At 34.8% G+C, this 22489-nt stretch overlaps 3 protein-coding genes and 1 pseudogene across 4 annotated transcripts; 3 read left to right on the top strand and 1 right to left on the bottom strand.

The window, feature by feature from the left end:
- The first annotated feature begins 1314 nt into the window (after window positions 1-1314).
- Window positions 1315-6017, top strand: LOC145596109 (uncharacterized). Its single transcript, XM_081652536.1, has 4 exons — window positions 1315-1818; window positions 2511-2564; window positions 3765-3890; window positions 5471-6017. The coding sequence occupies exons 1-4, from the start codon at window positions 1420-1422 to the stop codon at window positions 5648-5650; spliced, it is 759 nt and encodes a 252-aa protein (XP_081508662.1). The 5' UTR covers window positions 1315-1419; the 3' UTR covers window positions 5651-6017.
- Window positions 6018-6720: 703 nt separating this feature from the next.
- On the top strand, window positions 6721-7762 carry LOC145583111 (glucuronoxylan 4-O-methyltransferase 1 pseudogene; annotated as a pseudogene).
- A 2100-nt stretch (window positions 7763-9862) lies between these two features.
- LOC145596100 (superoxide dismutase [Fe], chloroplastic-like) lies at window positions 9863-13141 on the top strand. Of its 2 annotated transcripts, none has more exons than XM_081652534.1 (9): window positions 9863-10015; window positions 10116-10168; window positions 11075-11146; window positions 11306-11494; window positions 11575-11746; window positions 11895-12013; window positions 12140-12190; window positions 12379-12522; window positions 12857-13141. In XM_081652534.1, exons 1-8 carry the CDS (start codon window positions 9955-9957, stop codon window positions 12502-12504), a joined length of 843 nt encoding a protein of 280 aa, XP_081508660.1. In that variant the 5' UTR covers window positions 9863-9954; the 3' UTR covers window positions 12505-12522; window positions 12857-13141. The 2 variants fall into 2 exon arrangements, with proteins under 2 accessions (XP_081508660.1, XP_081508655.1); XM_081652529.1 differs by having other exon boundaries at window positions 11072-11146.
- Window positions 13142-13498: 357 nt separating this feature from the next.
- Window positions 13499-17852, bottom strand: LOC145583105 (mediator of RNA polymerase II transcription subunit 22a-like). The gene is made up of 4 exons (XM_081640256.1): window positions 17716-17852; window positions 16716-16860; window positions 15805-15870; window positions 13499-14063 (listed from the first exon to the last, which is right to left on the bottom strand). The coding sequence occupies exons 2-4, from the start codon at window positions 16857-16859 to the stop codon at window positions 13815-13817; spliced, it is 459 nt and encodes a 152-aa protein (XP_081496382.1). The 5' UTR covers window position 16860; window positions 17716-17852; the 3' UTR covers window positions 13499-13814.
- Between the last annotated feature and the right edge of the window lie 4637 nt (window positions 17853-22489).

Genomic DNA, 22489 nt, shown 5'->3' with positions numbered 1-22489 from the left:
ACTTTGAAAAAGTAAAATAAAGTGACATGTTGCAATATAATATCAAAATAAACCACTTCCATTTATTTCAAAGTAAAGCACCAACTACAAACTCAGTTCATCTATTTACAACCATCATCTTAAAAGGCTACTTTTTCAAAGCAACAATCAACAACCCCAAATACATCACTACAACTAATTTCACAACCATGTACATAAAATCAGCAAATTCATCAATCTTGTGCATAAACTCTGCAAATTCTGCCTTTAATGCATGTAAAGCAGCTGCTTCTGCCATGGTTCCTTGCCTCTCTCCTATTTTCCTTGCAATTTTGTCTTCACTTACTCACATAAAGAATTCACATAGCCTACACTTTAATATGGCTTTCTAGGATTTGCAATTGAGTTTGAAAACCTAATATCCGCAGCTCTAGGTGGTTCACAATTACAATTCATGCCTCTAAACCAAGCAACCCCTCCATTCATGTTGTTTGAAGATGAACCCCTTCCGGAAGAAGCAATTGAAGCTTAACCCTACAAACAACTACAAAGAGAAAGAAATGAAAGAGGGGAGAAAGAAATAGAAATCAGAAATTAGAAATGAAAAGAAAAAGAGGGGAGAAGGTTATATAGGAAAGAGGGAGATTAAATAAAGAAAAAAAAAAGGAGGGAAATCTATTGGGATTTTTGGAGGGAGATTATATATATGATGGGGGCATTTAAGTATTTTCACCTTTAACCCCCTTAAACCTGTCAATTAAGTGTACTTAACGTTTGTTTAACGTTTTAGTCACTGTAGCAATTAAGGCAAAGTTATGTGGATACCGCTGATAATGAAAGTTTAATGATGTGTATCATTGATAAAAGTCAGAAATTGGAGGGTATTATTGATAATTTCCCATAAATTAATTAATGCACATTACATTAACAATAAAATAGTCTTTTCATCTCCAAAAACTTTATTTTTTTATTTTTTGAAATAATTTATCTCCTAAACTTAAAATATAACAAACAAATATGTCATTTCACACCTCATAATATTTATGTATATATACCTAACTATATTCCACAACAAAACCGACGCTTTTCAAGAAAAATAACCTAAGAACAACCCGTGCATCTAACGGGTCAAAAGACTAGTTAATCATAAAAAATATTCTTTTGGTCCCTTAATTAGATTCCTAATTTTAGTATTTATTCCTCATGTAATAGAGAGAGGAAAAAAATCTAATTACGAGACGGAGTTAGTAGGAAAACGAAAAATCAAATCCACGAGATATGCACGTGCAAAGCAAGAGGCTTAGCAACAGTAACAGCAAGTCAGCAACAGCCAAAATCAACTCGGACACAGAAACAGCTCAACTCATAGAATACAAGAGAAGAGAAGAGAGGAGAATAGAGACTCAAACTTAACTCCAAAAAGCTTCAAATTCTTCATCAATGGCGATTTCTTTCCTTCCTTCAACTTCCATCAATGGAAAACTCAAGCTCAGCCACCATCATCAACACCCCTATTTTCTCTCTCCTCCGTCGCCTTCTCGCCGTCTTCCGCTGCGCGTGGCGGCGTTTCAGCGCAGAGACTTTGAGTCCCTAAAAAGGCGCGTATTATCCGGTGAAGCTTGGAAGGAGGTTTGGCACTCTGCTAACGACGGCTTTGAGCAGCTTGTTTTCGACGCTAGGAAGGCCGCTGAGCGCTTCGACCGTCGCTATTCTGTCTCCCGTCGCCTTTCTTCTGCCGCTGAAGCTGCTTCTGTTCGTGTTCGTGAATTGGACCGTGAGTTTGAAGTCACGCAAAAATGGCGGAGTTTTTCTCTTGATTTCTCTCGTAATTTGCCTAGGGTTCGTATTTCCCGCGTTATCTATATCTAATTCTGTTTTGTTATTTCTGCAATTTGATTGAATTTAGGGTTTTTCGTTGTTTATATTGTTTGCAATTTGGTTAAAATCATGGAATTTGGGGAGTAGGGTGGTGCTGTGATTTCAATTTGTAAAATTGGGGATATTTTATCGGTTAATCAATTGCATGAGTGAGTTGCTGACTAAATTAGGGTTTAAGGCACGAAAACAAATACAAACACGTTCCGTTTAGGAGTTTACTCAGAATTCCAGTTCGTGAATGGGGGTATAGTCATTGGAAGATATGGGTGATTTAAAATTTGCAATTTCAATTTATCGAATTGGGAACAAATTATTCATTGCATTTGAGTAAGTTGCTGACTTAATTAGGGTTTTAACTTTTAAGACTCGTGATGACGAGAACAAATGCAAACATGGCTCTTTTACTTGAAATTCCTGTTCATGAAAATTGTGATAATCGTTGGAACTTGTGGATGTTGTTTGCCTTTGAATGTTGCTATATCGTGCTGTTTGGAAAATCATACCCTATGCAAGTATAGATGATAATTTTAGTTGGAAGTACGTGATGATGACTTTTTCGTGTGTTGTGTAATTTGATTGTACCTCTTTGTTCTTTTTTTTTTTTGTGGAAGTTGACATAATGGTTAATGTTGTTTATTACATGCCTCTTGCAGTACAGGAAGCAGTTCAATAGTTTTATGGATACTCCCCTTGGAAGGAGTTCTGCGGTACGTATCATCTAAGTTTATGCACCGTTTTGCATTTGTGCTTCTCTATGGTGGTTAATTTTCAATGTGCCTTTGAGCTTTGTTAACATTTTAGTGGGCTACCACTACTCATACAAACTATTCTTATTTATTGGTATTGGACCTAAATTTATTAAAGTTGTTGATAACAAGTCAATGGAGCCTCAAGGTGAAGAAATAAGACTGATTTGGTGAATTGACTAGTTCAGTAGGCTCTTGTTGTCATTTGGGATTCACATAGCTTCATAGATAAACATGGGAGACATAAGTGTGTGGTAAAATTGCGTATTTTTCTTTTAATAGCCCTACTTAGCTGGACTTTCATTTTGAATGTGAATGGGAGGTTTTATTACCAAACATATTACAAGATGACATTATTTTTATGTCTAAAGGAGTACCCCTCAGGCCCTCACTACCTCAGCCCCCTGAAGATATCCGTTGTACGTTAAAGGAGAACTTCTTGACTAACGTCTGCAAACTGAAATGAGAACTTCATTTTGTTAAACTTTCCATACCCTTTATCTATACAAGGAGTTTACCACAGGTTATAAAATTCACTCGATAACGTAAATTCCAAAATTGAAGTGAGTGTCATTATTAATATAACATATCTAAAGAGCTAAGCGAATTAATTCACCTTAAACTTTGCACAATGAGAATGAACATATTCTTGCAGGACAGGAAAGTAATTCATTTGATCTAAAGGCTACTCTGCCATAACTTACATTCCGGTGCCTTTTTTTTTCGCCATTTTAACAAAATGATGGTAGATCTGTAGATGCTTTCAAATCTTGTGACTGTTGGCAAGAAGCCATTAGTATCAATAGATCTTTAATGCAGGAGAATTTTTCTAATGTCTGTATTGTTCCTTGACTCTGTCTCTGCATTTTGACTTCTATTTCGTTCTTGTCTTACCATGTTCTTATTGTCACCTTTATCTGTATGTGAAGCCATTTTCCTTTCATCTTCATTCTCTTGTGTTGGATTCATTGTTTATCCATCATTCCACCATGAAGACATGGAAAATATACTCATGCGATTTCTGTATTAGTGATCTTTAGTTCTATTCATTCCAGAACTATTTTTTTTAATTACTTTTCATGTCCATATTTGACATAGATCAATTGGGTCAATGCTCTAGGTTTTGGTTGTGCTTACTTTATTTGTTCATTTCCATTTCAGACAATCTTCTTCTTATGGTTTGCTTTATCTGGATGGCTATTTCGGTGTTTGATAATTGCCACTTGGGTACTGCCAATTGCTGGTCCTCTTCTGATCACTGCTGTTGCTAATAACATGACCGTAAAGGTAAGTGCATCTGCTTGCATTAGTTGTTTTCCTAATATTTTGTGATCAAGACCTCAATTTTTTCTTGAACATTGTCTGCGAGTAAAGAGACACCTTGTTCTAATAATAGTCTAGCTCTAGCATATTGAATTTAGTCCCCTTTATTAATGGCTGGCTAGTTCTTTCCATTAATCAAAACATGAAAGTCCACGAGTATGTCTGTGAAGAGACCATATGTAATGGTTTTTTATAAACGTAGCTGCACCAGGGTTAGAACATAGAATCCAATGGTTTGTCCAAAAAGTATTGATGGTAAACCTGGTATTGGGGTCTGAGTACTTTCCAATTTTGTTCAGCTTGGAGTTAATGTGAGTCTGGTGATAGGTGGAAGGAAAGGGTGCTTTGAACTTTGTGTGACTGAGTAATCCAGTTGAAAAATGCTTTTCTTTTGGTGTGTGTTGGATTTGAACTTACAGTTTACTGCAGTCAATAGAAGTAATATAGGTATGTGACCGAACTTTTTTTGGTGGGTAGTGTGGCATATGATCTTATCCTTTAAAAACTATTTATAGGGAGATGATAAGATGGCTTGATCTCAAGGGTTTTAGAAGCCGGGGATTAAATAACAGAAGGGAGAAGTATGTAAACAACTGTTTACAACTGTATTGCCCCCTCTAGGTCCTTTATCAGTCCTCATATACCGGGTCATGTAAAGTCTCGAGTTACTGGGGGATCTCTGTGGTGTGGTAAGAGAAATATGAGAAATTTATAGGTGGGGTGAGAGGTTTTTTTTTTTTTTTTTTTTTTTTTTTTTTTTTTTTTTTTTTTTTTTTTTTTTTTTTTTTTGTGGTGGATCGTTGTTCTCTGGTGACTTGGTGAGGTCGGTTAAGAAAAGTCTTTGGTGATAAATGATTTGAAAAGGAAGCTGTATTAAGTTATGATGTTACCATATTTATAGATTTGAAGCATAATTGATCTCAGTTATAACTCCATGAACAGCAGGCTGTTATAATCCCGGATACAATGTCGTATATTACTGGAATATTTCTGTTCTCCTTCTGAATGGGGTTTGGTTATCTTGTCTGTTGCTGTACTGCCAAGTATATTGGATAATATTGCTTCGGTTTTTTTTTTTTACTTACAGACTCTTGTCAACATGATTTCAATTATTAATGGCTGCAATTGTTGATGAGTTTATATTTAAAAGGGATGTTTTGAAATTATACGAAGTATAATGGGAAGAATCTAACATTATCCCACATGACTATTTTTTACCATAATTTTTAATCATCATGGATAGTGAAAGTAGAGTATGTGGTTGATGTAAAAGTCAAAACATTGCCAGTAAAATAGAAACAGAAAAAGGAAACTTGCCTTTCAGCTGCCTACTTTTAAATTAGAATGGAAAATATAGTCAGTTGCTACAATATGCTAGCAGATTAAAAAACAATGAAAAATATTTATAGCTGCTGTAATATGTTGGAAAAACCCAGATCTTGTTGCCGCATAACTGCAAAATGCTTGAGTGTAATATATCAATCTTCTTCGTGCATCAAATGTTCTCATGCACTTTGTTTGTTTTAAACCAAATTATTTCACAGGGTGCTTGCCCAGCATGCAAACGACAATTTATAGGTGTCAAGAACAGCGTAATACGCTGTCAAGGTTGTGGTAACACTGTCTGGCAGCCAAAGAGTGATTTTTTCTCAAAGGGGGGTGACAAGGGAACCCGGTCAAATTCTAGCCCTGACATTATAGACGTTGAATTTGAAGAGAAGTGATGAAAACCGATATATACTCAATTCGGATATGATATGTTTACTACTTCGGGACCAACAAGTTGTGAAAATGGGAGTGCAAAGAAGCTGGTGAAAGGAGAAATTTTCGTATCTATTTAGGATGCTAAACACGCTTATGTTGTAATACTCTGTATCTTGAGTCTGATTAATAACATTGAGAAGCATAATGCTGCTGTCTCCTTTTTTTGATCATGCTTCTATGTTTAGAAAGCTGATATGTAATAATTTGTTCTGTTGGTGCATTCAGCGCCCTGACTTTGCCGTTGTACAGTAAAAAATCTCATCATATCTCTCGTGTAAATTATTTGGTTTAAGTCCGATTGTTTATCTAATGTGCCGAATCTTCTGATGTTACCTGTTTCTTGGTTGCTTTTTATTTATTTATTTATTTTTTTCATACCTTTTTGCTCAAATTTTAAGAGTTGGATCATCTCTTTTCGCTCAATTTTTAAGAGTTGGTTCATCAGAAAGCATAGAGTCGTAATTTTTGTCTGTTGGTGGTTGCACATAGAATGCTAGGTTGGGGAAAATTTACTAAAATGGGATAGGTTTGTTCACAATAATTATAAGGCATTTCATGAGTATTTTAAAAACATTTGATGTACTTCCTTATCATATTTTTATTATTAAGCTTGTTGGTTGTTTATGTAAGTAGAAATTTTAAACTGTACGAAAAGCATGATAACCAATAAAATACAAGCTCAACAACTACTGAACTACCACTAAAAAGTTAACTAATATAGATCATGACCCCTTGATTTGCTCCCTTGTGAAGCTTTCTTATTATGTTCCTTTCAAGCTACTACTTGACAGACAAACATAACTCTTATCTCTTTGATTTCCTAGGTTATTAACAATCAAATCAATTACTTAATCTCTAAACTAATCATGTTATTATAAACTAAGATATGTTAATGAAGATCACATACCAAACATGCCGATTTAGCTACCAAATATTATGTGTAGTTTTGCTTCATCTTCACTCAATAGTTGCTCAATAGTCTTCATCACATAACCAATATGCTCATCTCATAAAAACCCGTTTTCTTGTCTATGCAACACCAACATTAGCTTCTTCCAAACATCATATCCTCGAATTTAGAGAGCGAACAACACCAGTCATTTGATCTCTACATTCATTGAAGAACTACCATGAGGCCTAAACCTCAAGGCCCTCTTAATATCAAACTCCTCATTTTAGGAGTTACCCTTGCTTTTCTCCTCCTCTTCATCTTAAGATCAAATTTGTCATCATCTTCTGATCAAAGTACTTCACAAACTGTAAGAAGTAGAGATTCGGATTGTTCATCATCTTGCACGAAACTCCCATCTTCTCTATCTCATGCCCTCATTCACTACACAACCTCAAGCATCACACCACAACAAACACAAAAGGAAATCTCAGTTAGTGCCAAAGTCCTACAACAAAAGTCCCCTTGTAACTTCCTAGTTTTCGGCCTAGGCCATGACAGTCTAATGTGGAGCGCGTTAAACTATGGAGGCCGGACTGTTTTCCTAGAAGAAGACGAGTCATGGATTCAACAAATCAAACGTAGATTTCCTATGTTAGACTCTTATCATGTTGTCTATGATAGTAAGGTTAATCAGGCAGATACTTTGATGGAAATGGCTAAGGGAGAAGAGTGTACTTCAATAGGTGATGCTAGGCATTCAATGTGTCAACTTGCATTGAAGGGTTTACCTAAGGAAGTGTATGAAACTAAGTGGGATGTGATCATGGTGGATGCACCTACCGGGTACTACGATGAGGCTCCCGGAAGGATGACCGCGATTTACACTGCCGGGATGATTGCTAGGAATAGGGAGGATGGTGACACTGATGTGTTTGTTCATGATGTGAATAGAGAAGTTGAGGATAAATTTTCTAAGGCATTTTTGTGTGAAGGGTATATGAAGAAGCAAGAGGGAAGATTGAGGCATTTCAATATACCAAGTCATAGGGATGGGTCAGAGAGGCCATTTTGCCCTAATTAGTATTTTTTATTTTTTAATTTCTATTCTTTTTTTGAAAGATTTTCTTGAGTTTTACACATTATTTTTCAATTATCATAAACTTCATAAAAGGTTCATGTATGCATGTTGGATATGGAATATTCTGCTTTACAATTTTTATTATAATACGTAGTAGATGAAAATATGACATGAGATGGAAAACTTGAGATATGGTATCAATTTTTACTACTATGGAGAATACATGTAGTCATTTTGATTTTTACAAGTCTTATAATTGGTATGAAAAGCTATTTCTCATTGTAGACTGAGAAACCACAATCATATTCATTCTCAAACCTGATATTTCCTACTATCAAGGAAATCAATCGGCGTGGAGTATAAACACCTCTCACAGGTTAAGACATTCATCATGTAGATCAACACTTGAGAGTAGAGGAGAGAGGTGAGTGAATCCCCTACTCCCAAGCATATGTAGTTGGTGAGGCTCGAATTTATAACCTTAAAGTTATAAAGGGAGTTTCCCATGCACTAACTCCATCAAATTTGATTGGTACAAGTGTAAAATGAACTCTCCTGTCCACTTAATTAATACTACTTCTGTTTCTTTTTAGTTGATACGTATTCCTTTTTAGGAAGTTATTTTTTAGTTAACACGTTTCCTTTTGAGGTAATTTTTTTACCTTGCATTTACAAGCTACCCACTTGCCTTTTCATTCTCTCTCCTCTCCTTAATATATGTGCCTAAATCAAACGCGTCAACTAAATAGAAACGGAGGAAGTACTTTGTATTTCATATGCAGTGCTCCATAATTACTTCCTCTATTGCATAGCTATTGTCTCAATTTCTATAAGGTTTGTATATTTGAGTTTGCTTCGATCTTATTAGTTAACATGGTCCTTACAATCTCTCTACTTTAACACCAACCAATTCATGTCTCTCATTGGATTATTATGTGAGGTCTGAAACACTTTAAAAAAACGGATGAAGTAAAGGTTATATTTAAAGATAAATTAATGACAAAGTACAAAATTCAAATTTGGTAAGTCCAATCCTCTTATTTCTGGGTTAAAATGAACCAAGATTTTTATTTCATATGCAGTACACAATGTACTAGAAGAAACACAGCTCCACTCTACAATTGTACTAGATATAACACCTCCTATGTGCTCATCATGTCACCATCTTTCTGGCTTTTTCGAACATTATCATATTATCCTTGTCACAAAAAATTTCCACCAAAATAAATAAATGTCTCAATCATAGTGAGGGAATGAGGTTTAGGTGTATCCTTCACCATATAAAATTTACAGAAAAATCGAAAACGTTCACTATACAGTTGTATATGAAGTGTTGAAGTATATATGCTCACAAGTATTAACCTTAGTTTTTCATAAATCTTACTTCAAATTACATCTTGCCCAACTATTATGTATCATGTATGCACTCGTAAGTCGTAACAGAACTACATCTTGAGCAACTACTAATATTTTTTCACTCGTAGCAAAATTATGTGATAAAACTATAAAAGTATATATGTGAACACTCATAATAAAATTATGTGATTCAATGAGTACATCCAGTATTAAAATGAAAATCATTTCTTTTATACTTCAGTTAAAAAATTATTTTCCCCATCTAAGTAAGATATACAAAGTAGTTAGTAAGCTCCATAAAAATAAATAAATAAATAAATAAATAAATAAAGCAGCCTATGAGTCACACTTTACGCGGATCAAACCGAAAAGTTTACTAATTAATATTAAACTAGATGAATCTCGTGCGATGCACGATTTATTTGAATGATTACAATTTTTTTTTTATTTATGTGCTAAAATTTGTTACATATTTAAATAATATTCCTAATATCAAAAAATAATATTTAATATTTAATTAGTTTAACTTTAAAATCACATTCGCCAATTTTGCTTACGTGACTCTCTAAAAACTCGGAAAAAAAACTCTCGTTTATATGTATATATTAGATAGATTTTATCCAACCAAGGTGTAAAAAATTTAAGGAGTTTGAAGATTTTTCACACCGTGAATTGGGGTGTTGATGTATATATTTTATTTCAATACTTAATTTTCTATTTTGAGCAGAAGTGCGAAATGTGGGATTATTCTTTTTAATTTTTCTTTTCAATAATTAATTTTAGCTTTTATTTTCTCTCCAATAATATTCATCAAATTGTGAAATTACCCTTTGTCCTTTAGTAAACACCCAAGTATCTATATACCACGTTGTTGCTGTACAAGAGTGTGTCTGGCACATTTCTAGAACAATTTGGAACATTTCTAGCTCAGAAAAACAATGTCTGCAATTGCTGCAACTTCCTCAATTTCACCATCGTCCTCAATTTCCACTCATGAAGGTTTGTTGACCCTCTTCATTGAATCATTTCGTTGTTTTTTTTTTTTGAATAAAATTAGATTGAATTTTGTTTAATTTAATATAATTGATGATTTTTGCAGGGTTTAAAGGGGGACTAAACTCTATCCGCTTCTCACCTTGTAAGCTTAAGGAAGTGGGTATTCTTAATTTTTTTTTAATTTTTAAATATTTTTCTAATATTTTATGTGAGATATATTTATTGATAATGGGTTTTAAGCTGCTTGATAAATTTATATGTGGGATTTAAAAAAAAGGTGTATTCTTTCATGATTTTATTGTAATTACTAGGATTGAAAATTATGTGTAATTAACTAATTACAGATAACATCAATTTTAAATTTGATAATTAGGTTATAAAGATGTTTGGTAAGATTAGTTGTGAGGCCGAACAATTAAAGGAGGATTCTCAACTTGGAAAGTCATTTACCAAACATATGTTTTTGGTTGTATGAGGAGATTAATGACATGAATAAGCAAGAAGCCAGTTATATCTTATAAGCTGGCGAAAAGCCATATGCAATCAAGAGGCTAGTGATAGAGCTTTGAAATTTTTATGCGTTATATATTGCTTAAGATATGAAATTTCCGGACTTTGTTTAATCGAGTGAATTAATAAGGCTATAAGCAACAGATTGATAGATCAAATTGACAAATAAAAGGCCAAGTGAATTACATTATTTCGATAAAGTGACCAACTGACCAACCATTATGAGTAACAGAAGCAAAATGTACAAAATTTCTATAAGGGGACGGAAAAGCTTATCTTTAATCATGTAAATTTCAAATGCGAGCTTGCCTTGCTAGGTGAAATTGCATTGCTAAACAGGAACACTAGTTTGTCATTATAACTCATGATGTACCTCTTCTTATCGATTATGGTGTTTGAAACTTTCAAGAGGTTAGAGAAAATTGTCATCATGAAGCTCAATCTTCTTAAAACACCAATGGTATAGAATTTGATTTTGAACCCCTCTAATTTGATTCTATTTTGTGAAGAATACTTGCATTTTTTTTCCCTGACAATTTAATGATGCAGCAGACAAGAGTAAGAAGAGCCGGTGCTGGTGTTGTTACAGCCAAATTTGACTTGAAGCCCCCACCTTATCCATTTGTAAGATTCACATTACTTGAAAGCTCTTTATATGATAATTCTTGCATAATATTTGTCTCCCTGACGTTACTTAAGCTACTTGATGTATGAATGGAAAGCAGTGTCCTCTGAATCTCGAGTTTGCTAATCTCTTGGCACCTCTATGTTAATTTTTGATAGGATGCCTTGGAGCCGCACATGAGCAAACAGACGTTTGAGTATCACTGGGGTAAGCATCATAGAGCATACGTGGATAACTTGAACAAGCAAATAGTTGGAACAGAATTAGATGGATTGCCACTTGAAGAAGTTGTACGAATCACATATAACAAAGGAGACATGCTTCCTTCCTTTAATAATGCAGCACAGGTATGCGTTTGTAACGTTCTTTCAATGCAGACTACCATTGTTAGAATCTCAGTATCTTCACAGTTGCATTTTTTACTTAGGCCTGGAACCATGAGTTCTTCTGGGAGTCCATGAAACCTGGTGGTGGGGGAAAGCCTTCTGGCGAGCTTTTGGCACAAATTGAAAAGGATTTTGGTTCCTTTGAAGCATTTACTAATGAATTCAAGACTGCTGCTGCCACACAATTTGGTTCTGGCTGGGCTTGGCTTGTTTGTGAGTACCCCATAGAACTAATATCTTTTGTTTTTTCACAGCATGGCCTTACCCATTTTCATCTTAATAAAGAAAAAGGGAAAAAATAAGAATAATCAGCTTCTGGTATTTGATGTATGCTAATCTACTAATTCCTCTTTGAACACAGACAAAGCAAATAAATTGGACGTTGGAAATGCAGTAAACCCGAGACCATCTGAAGATGACAAGAAGCTTGTGGTTGTGAAGAGCCCAAATGCTGTGAACCCTCTTGTTTGGGATTATTATGTGAGTAATATATCTTTAGGCTCATGCCTAGAAATGTTGTAGTGAGCTGATAATTATAAGAGTGTTATGCTAAGAGCTTGTTTATTTGAGTCTCAATTTTGATGTATGGCTTGTCTTATGTTGCAGCCGCTTCTTACTATCGATGTTTGGGAGCATGCATATTACTTGGATTTCCAGGTTAGGCTAACTTTCAAAAGTCTCAGAATACTTGCAAATGCTTCCTCCTCCCCCTCCTTTCACCCACTATGAAAAAGAAAAAATTGCAAATGGATTTGGTTGAATAAGAAAACCTTTTTTTTCTGCTTTCCTTCTCAGAATATGATAAGGTGACTCACAAGCCAACCTCATATTTCTCTGTTTTGCAGAATCGACGGCCTGATTACATCTCAATATTCATGGAAAATCTTGTTTCCTGGGATGCTGTTAATGCAAGATATGAGGCTGCTAAGTCTCTTGCTACTGAGAGAGAGAAAGAAGCAGTGCAGAATTAAGAAGATTTTGGTTAGAAAGTAAGTAGTGAAACCATAGGCATTCATTTTTTTTATATTGATACAAATGTCTCAGCCTCAGAATTTAAGTGACCAAGTTCAGGGCACTTTTTGGACCAAGTCCTGATTATCTGAGAAATAAGACAAAGATTATGATAGTATATGAGCCTTGTTAGACATGTTTCTGAGTGCAAGGTGTTTAAAACTAGTATTGTGCACTTAGCGTGGTCATAATAAATTTATATGGCTACTTTCTGGCAATTTCAGTTAGATTTTGTCATGTAACTCATATATGAGGATGGGCCATGTTCTCATATATTGTGTTCTGATTTTGTTTACTTGTCTGTCTTGATAGGTGTTAATGGAATAATGGTGGTTCTGATTGTTAGCTAGACATTGGTGCAGCAGATCGAAGCTGGAGTTTAGCCTTTTAGAACCAGTCCTAGCTGTTGTAGCTGAGCTTATGTGTTTCTTCTACGGGTTGTATGAGGGTGCTTTATAGCTTGTTATACCGTTCTGATTGTAATGCCAGCAATAGTAAAAATAAAGAGCATCTCTCTGTGAAAACATGTTTCTGGAGAGGCACTTAAACCAGATATTAAGCATTATTATCAAGAAATTTTTATTAAAGCTGTTGATTTTATGAACTTTGCATGATTTTCTGATAGCTGAACTAATAGGTTAGGGCTTTAGCTTGAATCAGATTGAGGGCTTAAGATGCTTGATTGGCTCAGTTACACCCCGAATGCTATTTGTCAATTGTTCAAGGAACCTTCTTATTCTTAGGAGTGATAAGGGTATTCAGCAGTAATTTGAGTGATGTCTACCTTGAATATTTTAATTTTTTTAAAATTGCTCCGTGGTTGAATACTCCTCTCAGTCATTCAATATTTCAAAATTTCAATCCCATGTTTATTTCTAAAAATATATTTTCACCATCTCCAATGCACATAATTGACCATTAATATAATATCTCCTGTTAAAATTCAAGACAAAATAGTATTCTGAAACAACTCTTGGAATGAATTTTGCAAGATCCTACATAACAAATAATTCACTTCTACAAATAAACCTAGACTTTTCTCAGTCACAGCATATACACAACAAGGGGCTCTAAGTATCTGCTAGGTTGACATCCATAGCTACATAGTCTACATTACAAATAGGCAAATAGCCCCCACCCAAACGACCTTAACTGTGGAGTGTTGTACCTTTAATCACCCGAAATACACAAATAATAGAAGTCAGGTACTACATATCTCTAGACATCTTTTGACAGTCAGATATATTAGACTGCAACTTTCATGCCAACCTCAAGGTGATGAAGGTTGGCTGGCTGCGCAGGCCTTCTCTGCAGAAGAATAGAAATGAGATTCAAGTTCTTTGAGACTGGCTGCTGCCTCTTCCCCAACTCTACCCAAAGTAATGTCTGTTTTATCTGTCAGCTTATTGAATTCGCCAATACGTTGTTCTACATGGTCATTGAGTGATGCAAATCCAGAAAAGATAGCAGTCTGCTTCAATTCTGACACCAACTTTAACAATGAGTCAGCTGCTTGGACCTGTTAATCAACCAAAAACATACAAGTGATATAAAGAGAATTAACATGTATACAGAATTACAGAGGCATTGTAGCTGAAAAAACATGTATACAGAGAAAGAAATTGAGTGGCAATTCAATGAGGTTAAGGGACAAGAAAAAATGGGGAAGAAAGAGACCCAACTTTCTTTGCCGTGTTTCTTACAACAGAGAATTCCAGTCAAGAGAACTAGTACTAGCCTAAAAAAAGATGTGATTAGGGATCGAGGTTATTTGATATAAAGCATAATGACAATCATGGTATTAAATCTCAACCACGTCACAGCATCAGGACCCCATTGTAAAGGTTTTTGTGCTTACTGTGACTGGGTCCCTGAGATTTTAAGCTGCAAACCATCTGCATTGCCTGACATGCCTGCGAATGTGGTTCTGTGATCCCAAACCCCATCTGAGATTTAGAATCATGATGACAATAATACATATACTCCGAATATGGCAACAAATAGCATCATCCAGCAGCTATCTTTGTAACTAGTCTTTCAAATGCCTTAGGCCAAAAGCTAATGAATTATAGTAGGTGCTAGTGGTTGAGTCCCAGAGTCTCCCAGGTAAAAAATATAGATTACAAGGAGGCACAACAAGAGGTCATTCTTAAATCCCCAAAGTAGAGCGATACCTCAAACAGGAAGATTATCATGCACATTATTAAGTAGGAAAGAGCAAATTGTTAACAAAATATGGATTATGCGATAAAGAGTCAGTCTTTCTTTTTTTTTTTTTTTTTTTTTTTTTTTTTTTTGTCAAACGCAAGTCAGCTTATGTTAAACTCACGCTCTCATCAAGTTAAAGCAACAGGAACAAGAACAAAACTGCAATTGTATACAGAAATGCAACAAATTCGCATATAAAAATTATGCTAGGTGAATATATTGATCAACATAGAGGAGAAAAAGGCAAGTCATGACTCACTGAGGCATATAAAATGCATAAAAACCATTTTTCTCAGATAGGAATTAAGGGTTAAAGACTGCTCAGTCAGACATCATTTTTCTCACACAATCCCCTCCTTTATTTCACATAACAGAGAAAAAAATCTAGTTTTCCCCAGAACAGTAGTGCAAATTTGAATGGCAAGAAAATAACAAGGAGGACGAAGATTAATTGCTACCTTAACAATAAGTTAAACTCAGTACAAGTAAAACTTGAGCAATCAGTTGCTGATTGCCATCATACAAGTTTATACTTCATTCTAAAATTACTGCGATGTTATTTTTAGAAAGTTTCACAAATACTCTCCTTTCATAATGTAAATATCCAACACACCCTTACTAAATTTTCCTGAGTTCCTAACTGACTTGGGTTCCATTGGGTTATTTAGATGGTTTTTGTGGTCCTCTCACCTTATACCCGCTTTCTTAACTCTTGAGCTCCCCCCCCCCCCCCCACCCCCCCCACAAACAAAGCAAAAAAAAAAAAAAAAAAAAAAAAAAAAAAAAAAAAACCACAAGGCCCCAAATGGAACAGAAGAACTATAGGGCAAAGTAAAACTTGGATAGATTTTCATTATTCCATAGCAACACCAATCTAAAGCAACATAGTCACTAATAGCCATGCAGCTTGGAAAATGCTGGCAAAATATGGAAAAATTACAAGTTCTAGACTACAATGCAACTTAAAGGAGTTTAGAGTCAGACAGTAGGCTGAAGCCTTGTGCCTTAATACTGTAGAGCATATAATAAAGATAATAAGATTATGCTCTCACCATCCTGGCAGCACGCACTTCCATCATGAAAGCTTCTTGTTGATTTCTGACGGGTGGATCATTTACCTACAGGATTAAGAAATTCAGAGGCTTCAACAAACACTAATAACAGTGCCTTATTCATGACATAGCTAATGACACATCGTTAGCACTTCAAAAGGAAAGTGAAACTTAGGCATAGCTTTCATGTTTAACAGTGAATGCTGGATGATTTTAACAAGCATGGCACTTCTATTACAAAGTGGTAAAGGTTCTAACTTATGCCTGATTAACTTTACACAGCAGGCATGATGTAAGCTAATTAAGAGAGGGAAAAAAAGGGTTATCCTATTACAAAGTGTTAAAGGTTCTAACTTATGCCACTGCAGAAGCAGTCATCCTGAAAAATGACCACAATTCATTACTAAAAAATCAGTACTGTAGCAGCAGCAGTTTGTTTCATAAAGTGGTATGGGATTGGAACGTGATACTTAATACCGCGTGTTTAATTTAGTTTGGAGATTGGTATTTTGTTAAACAAACACAAGATATAGGTTTTACCTATACTAAACCCATACCCTTATACATGAGTTACTTGAACCAAATACTCCCCCAGTGGGAACCTTTATGGTTCACAAATTGGAATGCAACATAATCGAATGAAAACCCCAAAATAGGGAAGCATAGATTGAAATTTACATACTAAAGTTTCATGTATTTAAAGCAACCTCTGAATTTTTTTATATTTAATGTTTGGTTCACACTTGAAATAAAATGTCTTGAATTAAACAAAATATTGACAGTCACCCAAATCAGGCAAACACAGCTAAGATTACTAAAGCTGAAACTAGGCATGCATATCACAAAACAAATCAACAGTATATGTTAAATAAAATCCACAACTTACTACATAAAAGGAGGTGAAGACAAACCCGGGAAACATTGACAAGAACAGTGAAATTGTCAACAAGATTGGAAACATCAGTTTCAACTCTCTGCAAAAGAGCCTTCTGCTTCTGCGTGGCTGCAGCAGCGGCGGCGGCTGTAGGTCCACCTCCGCCACCTCCTTTATTCATTCTAGGCAATAGGAAATACAAGGCACAGTCTTAGACTCTTAGGTTAGACAGAATAATTATAAAAAAAAAATAAATAAATAAATAAAAAAACATTTCTTCGGTAGCAAAACCATTGTTATGTGGCAAGGAAGTGGAAATGTTATGTCCGAAAGCACGTGTCAACAATTCCCTAAACACATTGGCATTATATGGCAAATGTATACAGCATTCCAACTAAGAATCCAAGAAGCATAAAATTGCATCAAAGTTCTCTCCTGTTTCCATTACTTCTTCTGTCACTTTACAATTCTCAAGTAAAAATTGAGATAATTGTGTTAATTTCCACAATTTGTAATCTAATGAACAAGAAGGGAGTAATTAATCAATGTTAAATGTATTAATTATAACATAAATACACCAAAGACAATCCAAATACTTATATTGCTGCTCATTATCTAAGGAAAAAAGCACAATTCTTTTCGAAACACGAAATCAACAAAATCATAGAAAAGAGAGAATAAATTCGTTTTTTTTTTTTTACAAACAATCACAGCAAATCCAATACTAAGTTGAAAGATGATAACATAACATTCAAATCAACTTAAACACTCCTAAATTGTTCATTTTCATAGTTCCATTCTAACATTAAAGGGTTAAGTGATGAAAAGCCTGCAACTTTAGCAATCAAATATGAGTCAATTAACTATTCAAATTCTTTTCGCCTTAAGCAACGAGCAAACTTTCAGAATATGAGTGATTATAAGTAATAGTTGAATAATCTAAACCTAAATTGGATTACACTAACAATTAAATTTACATAAACCCTAGATTTTGAAATTGCTATTCGGTGATTTAATAAAAAGAGAAAATTTCTTACCTCAGAAACTGGTACAATGGAGGAGAGAAAGCTTAGAAGCAGCTTTCAATGGAGGAAGTGTATTGTGTTGTGATCTCACTCAACTAAAACAAGGATTGTCTTTCAAATCCTATACAGTAATTTAATTTCGGAAAATTTGGATTTTGGTACCTTAAAAATGGGGCTAATTGAATTTTGGTACCTATCTAAAATTTTATTTTAAATTGGTACCTCCAAAAACTCAAAACTATAGCTTTCAATACCTCCGTTAAGATTATGTCATAATTTCCGTTAGTGGGTCCCACTGTAACGGCTAGTGGGTTAAGGGCCTGTTCCGATTGACTGAACTGAGCTGAACTGAACTGAACCGAACTTATTAATTAGTGATTTTTAACTACGGATTAGTGATCTTTGATTATTTATTGATTATTTATTACTATACATATGTGTATATACAAATGTACATATTATTATTATTATTATTATTATTATTATTATTATTATTATTATTATTATTATTATTATTATTATTATTATTATTATTATTATTATTATTATTATTATTATTATTTATTGATGATTATTATTATTATTATTTATTGATTATTATTATTAGTATTATTATTATTATTGTTATTATTATTATTATTTATTACTTATTGATTATTATTATTGTTGTTGTTGTTGTTGTTGTTGTTGTTGTTGTTGTTGTTGTTGTTGTTGTTGTTGTTGTTGTTGTTGTTGTTGTTGTTGTTGTTGTCGTCGTCGTCGTCGTTGTAATAAGAGCTTAAAAGAATGAAATTTGGCTTTATATCATTAGCAATATCATTAGACGTAAATTAAGAGCTGAACTGAACTGAACTGAACTGAACTGAGCTGAACTGAACTGAACTGAACTGGATTTCAACGAAAGAGAACAGGCCCTAATCCTCCCCTTTTAAATAACGACTCTGTTGATATTTTTCCCCCTTTTGATTGTGTTTAAAATTTGGAATGAAAACAGTGAAAATCTTGGAATGGATTTGAATTAATCTTAGGCTTCTTGGTCATTGTTGAATTGCGAAGGATTTGCGAAGATTGAAGAGGAGTTTTTGAAGCACTGTTGTGGGCGAAAAAAAGAGGCCAGCTTTCAGTAATTTTGCGCACAATGTTAAATTTGAAGTTGAATTGAGCTAAATTGTGTTACAGTTGTGGTTCATATGTTATTAAATTGTATTTTGTATAGCCAATTGTGTGTTTAATTGAATTTTGTTGTTATAATTTTATGATTTGGAAAAATTAGGGTTCTTGATTTGAATAATTTAGGGAAATGTTTTTTCTTTGAATTTAATGTTGCATGTTAGTAATTTATTTGAAATTGGGCTTTTTCTTGCATGTTTGTTTCAATTTTATTGCAGAATGGCTGAGAATAGGGTGGTATTCAGATTTAAGTACTTAAGGGTAGTCATTGACATTGAAGTAGAAATAGGTAAAGACAACTTGATGGATAAATGCTTAGAGTGGGAAGACCGTTTGCGTGAAATGGATGATCCAGTAGAAGGATCTATAGATATCTTGTTTCCCAAATTTCAGTATATATATAAAGGGAAATATAGGGATTTAGAAGATGATGGTGATGTCTTCAAAATGATTAGGAGGCTACCTAATAAGGACATCTACACCATTCATGTTGGCACCACTGATGATCCTAGGTTCTTGGCAGACTGTATGTGGGAGTTTAGGCAGAAACAAAATGGGAATTGGCCACCCCCTGGCTATCCTTATAATGGTGCTCAACCACCGGTTTGACAAGGTTTGTGTGAGCTTGGGGTGGGTAACAGGTATGTCTAATGCCCCCCCCCCCCTTTTTTTTTTTTTGCTACTTGCAGGAGTTAAAATGTCCTGGAATATTGAATCTCCCTCTAAACTGAAGAAGTGTAACTGTGGATTGCCACTTTCAAGGCTTACATCTTGGACTAGGGACAATCCAGGGCGCAAGTTCAAGACTTGCAAATTTTGGGATCCAAACACTGAGACAAGGGGATGCAAATGTTTTGAATGGGTTGACTCAGAACAAACTGATTGGCAAAGGGATGTGATCAACCAGCTGCTGCTTGACAAGAAGTTGATGAAATCTGAGATGAATTCTTTGCAAAGGGAGGTTGATGATTTGGTTGGGCAAAGGAGGTGTTTGCTTAATGAAGTTGACACATTGAAGACTAAATGCAAGGCCTTGTCTGGTGACAGGAAGAAGATGACAGACAACAATGGCACTTGTGATAGATTTTACTTGGTTATATTAGTTGCAATTAGTGTAGTTGTTATGATTTTAGGAATTAGTGTAGTAATTAAACTGAACTGATTTAGGGGAGTTTGAGGGAATCCATGACATTTTGTTCAAGTATGGTTATGTAATGTATTTAATGTTAGTTGTTTTTGTTTTCAAGTGAACTTGGTCTCAATCAATGAAATTATCAATTTCAAACAATATTGCATTTGAAAACCTTGACTACTTTGTGAACTGAATTACATTGACATGTTATTTATGTACATAAATGTTCATCAAAAGGTGACTTTGCAGAAAAAGTAAGTACTAGGACTAATCATATGTTCAAACTACAAAATATGGCCCTTGAAATATATGCTTCATATGTTTACTAAATTAGATTCACATGATATATATACATATATATGTTCAAGTAAAGGTGACTTAGTACAAAAAGTGACTACTAAATAAATAAGTTCAACAAACTGAATACATATTGGTAATTGTCAAAGGAACATGTTCAACAAAGTTCATAAACAAACACTATATTTTTTTCTTGCTTTGCCTGGTTGCTGTGGTATTTTTTGCTGTAGTAGTTGTTGATGCTTGGCTGCAGAGGTATGGTTCTGCTCCTGCATACTTCCTTGACCTTGTATTAGGTCCTTCTGAAGATGCTTCTGCTCCCTGAGATGCTCTTCCTGTTCCTTCAGATGGTTCTGGTCCCCCTTTGGATGCTGCTTCTGCTCCTTGAGAGGTTGCTGCTTTTGAGGATGTTTTTGCTGCAGCAGCTGCAACTTTGTTCTTGGCCTTCTCTTGTGGGAACTTTTTATTTGCAATGCTATTAGGACCTGCTATACCCCCAGGAGTAGTCTGCACATATAAAGTGATGTACAACAATTAAAAACAGAACCAAATAGCTTACTGACATGAAAAAGGGAAAAATTCATAATTGACCTTGTTTAAAGCTCTGGCTGCTTTGATTCTCCTCTGTTTTACCACCCATGCTGTGTTTACAATAGCCTTGCCCTTTGTGTTAGGATGGGATGAAGACTGTTTCACTTCTGCAGGCACATTGGAAAAAGTTTTGGCATAGTATCCAAATTGAGCACATTTTTGGCACCTCTTTTGCCTTTTTTTTTGTAAAGTACCCTCTGCCTCAGCTACACCCTTACCCCTTTCCTTCTTTCTCTTTTTGGACTTAGGTCTTCCAGGCATCACTCTCACAGGTGGTGGCAGTGGCTCCCTTAGCTGAATCTTTTCCCAGTGCTTGGGACCTGGCATAGGTTGTACAGGCAAATCATATGCCTCTAAATATCTCTCCCTTGTGTAATAGTGATCCACATACTCTTCTGGGTCACTTCTCTTATCTAATATACAAGCAAACCCATGCACACAAGGGAGACCAGTTAATTGCCAGTGGTAGCATGTGCATGTTCTATATTGAAGATCAACTGTCACTTGGTATGCATTTAGATTGACCTCATAAGTATCATCCCTTGAAACCTGCACTATGCAGTGCCTAGCCACCCTCTCCATTCTCTCAAACAACTTACTTACATAAGGCATCACTTTTCCTTCCATATTTTTCACACCCTTCCACTTGTCATTGTGCCTTTTCATTGCATATCTCCTTAACCATTCCATTTGGGTTAGGATTGGTTTATCCCTAGCTTCTCTAATACAAGCATTGAAGGTTTCACACATATTGTTAAGAAGCATATTAGATTTGCAATTAGTGGAAAAGGCATGCCTAGACCAATGTTGGGCAGGGATGTTGTCTAGATACTCATATGCATCCTCACTAAGGAACCTTATGGATTCCATTGCAATTTCAAAATCAGCCTACAATATTGGAATACAAATACAAATAAGTTCACTGACAGAACATGGACAACAAGCTTACACTGACAGAACATAAAACTAGCATATGTCATTTATTCATTTATACACTGACAACAAGCTTACACAAACATAAAATGAAATGCATTTATATGCTTAAATTCATTAATCTGCTAAATTTCATTAATATGCTAACCGAGTACTAAATAAACTGATTACTATACAAACTGAGTACTATATGCTAACTGAGCACATAAACACTATACAAATTGAGCACATAAACTGAGGAGAATACAATGACTATACTTACACATATGCATGTATACTGTCACAGGATAATAAACAAGGACAACTACAAATTGGAGCTAAACCATAAAGTAACTACTTAATACATAACCACAGTTAGTAAGAGTACGATAAGTGCAGTTCATATTATTAAATTCCTTATTTTCCAAAAAAAAAAAAAAAAAAAAAAAAAAAAAAAAAAAAAACTAAAGTGCAGTTCATACCCAAGTTGTGGCTCTAGCAGCATTCCAAAACAACTCTTTGAATGTGGACCCTGTGAACTACAGTTTGAAATTGGCCCATATATGCCTCACTGTAGACACCCATTTGTGTCTCCCCAAAACCAAACCCGGTGATGAGTGTCTTTCACGTCGAATCATAATCGAATGAAACGAAAGTGTGGAAAGGTCTAGTGTTGCGGAAAGT

This window comes from Chenopodium album, chromosome 2, assembly GCF_948465745.1.
Source record: "Chenopodium album chromosome 2, dcCheAlbu1.1, whole genome shotgun sequence".
NCBI classification, from domain to species: Eukaryota; Viridiplantae; Streptophyta; class Magnoliopsida; order Caryophyllales; family Amaranthaceae; genus Chenopodium; species Chenopodium album.
The sequence above is the reverse complement of the archived record's forward strand: the minus strand, read 5'-3'. Positions and strand labels throughout refer to the sequence as shown.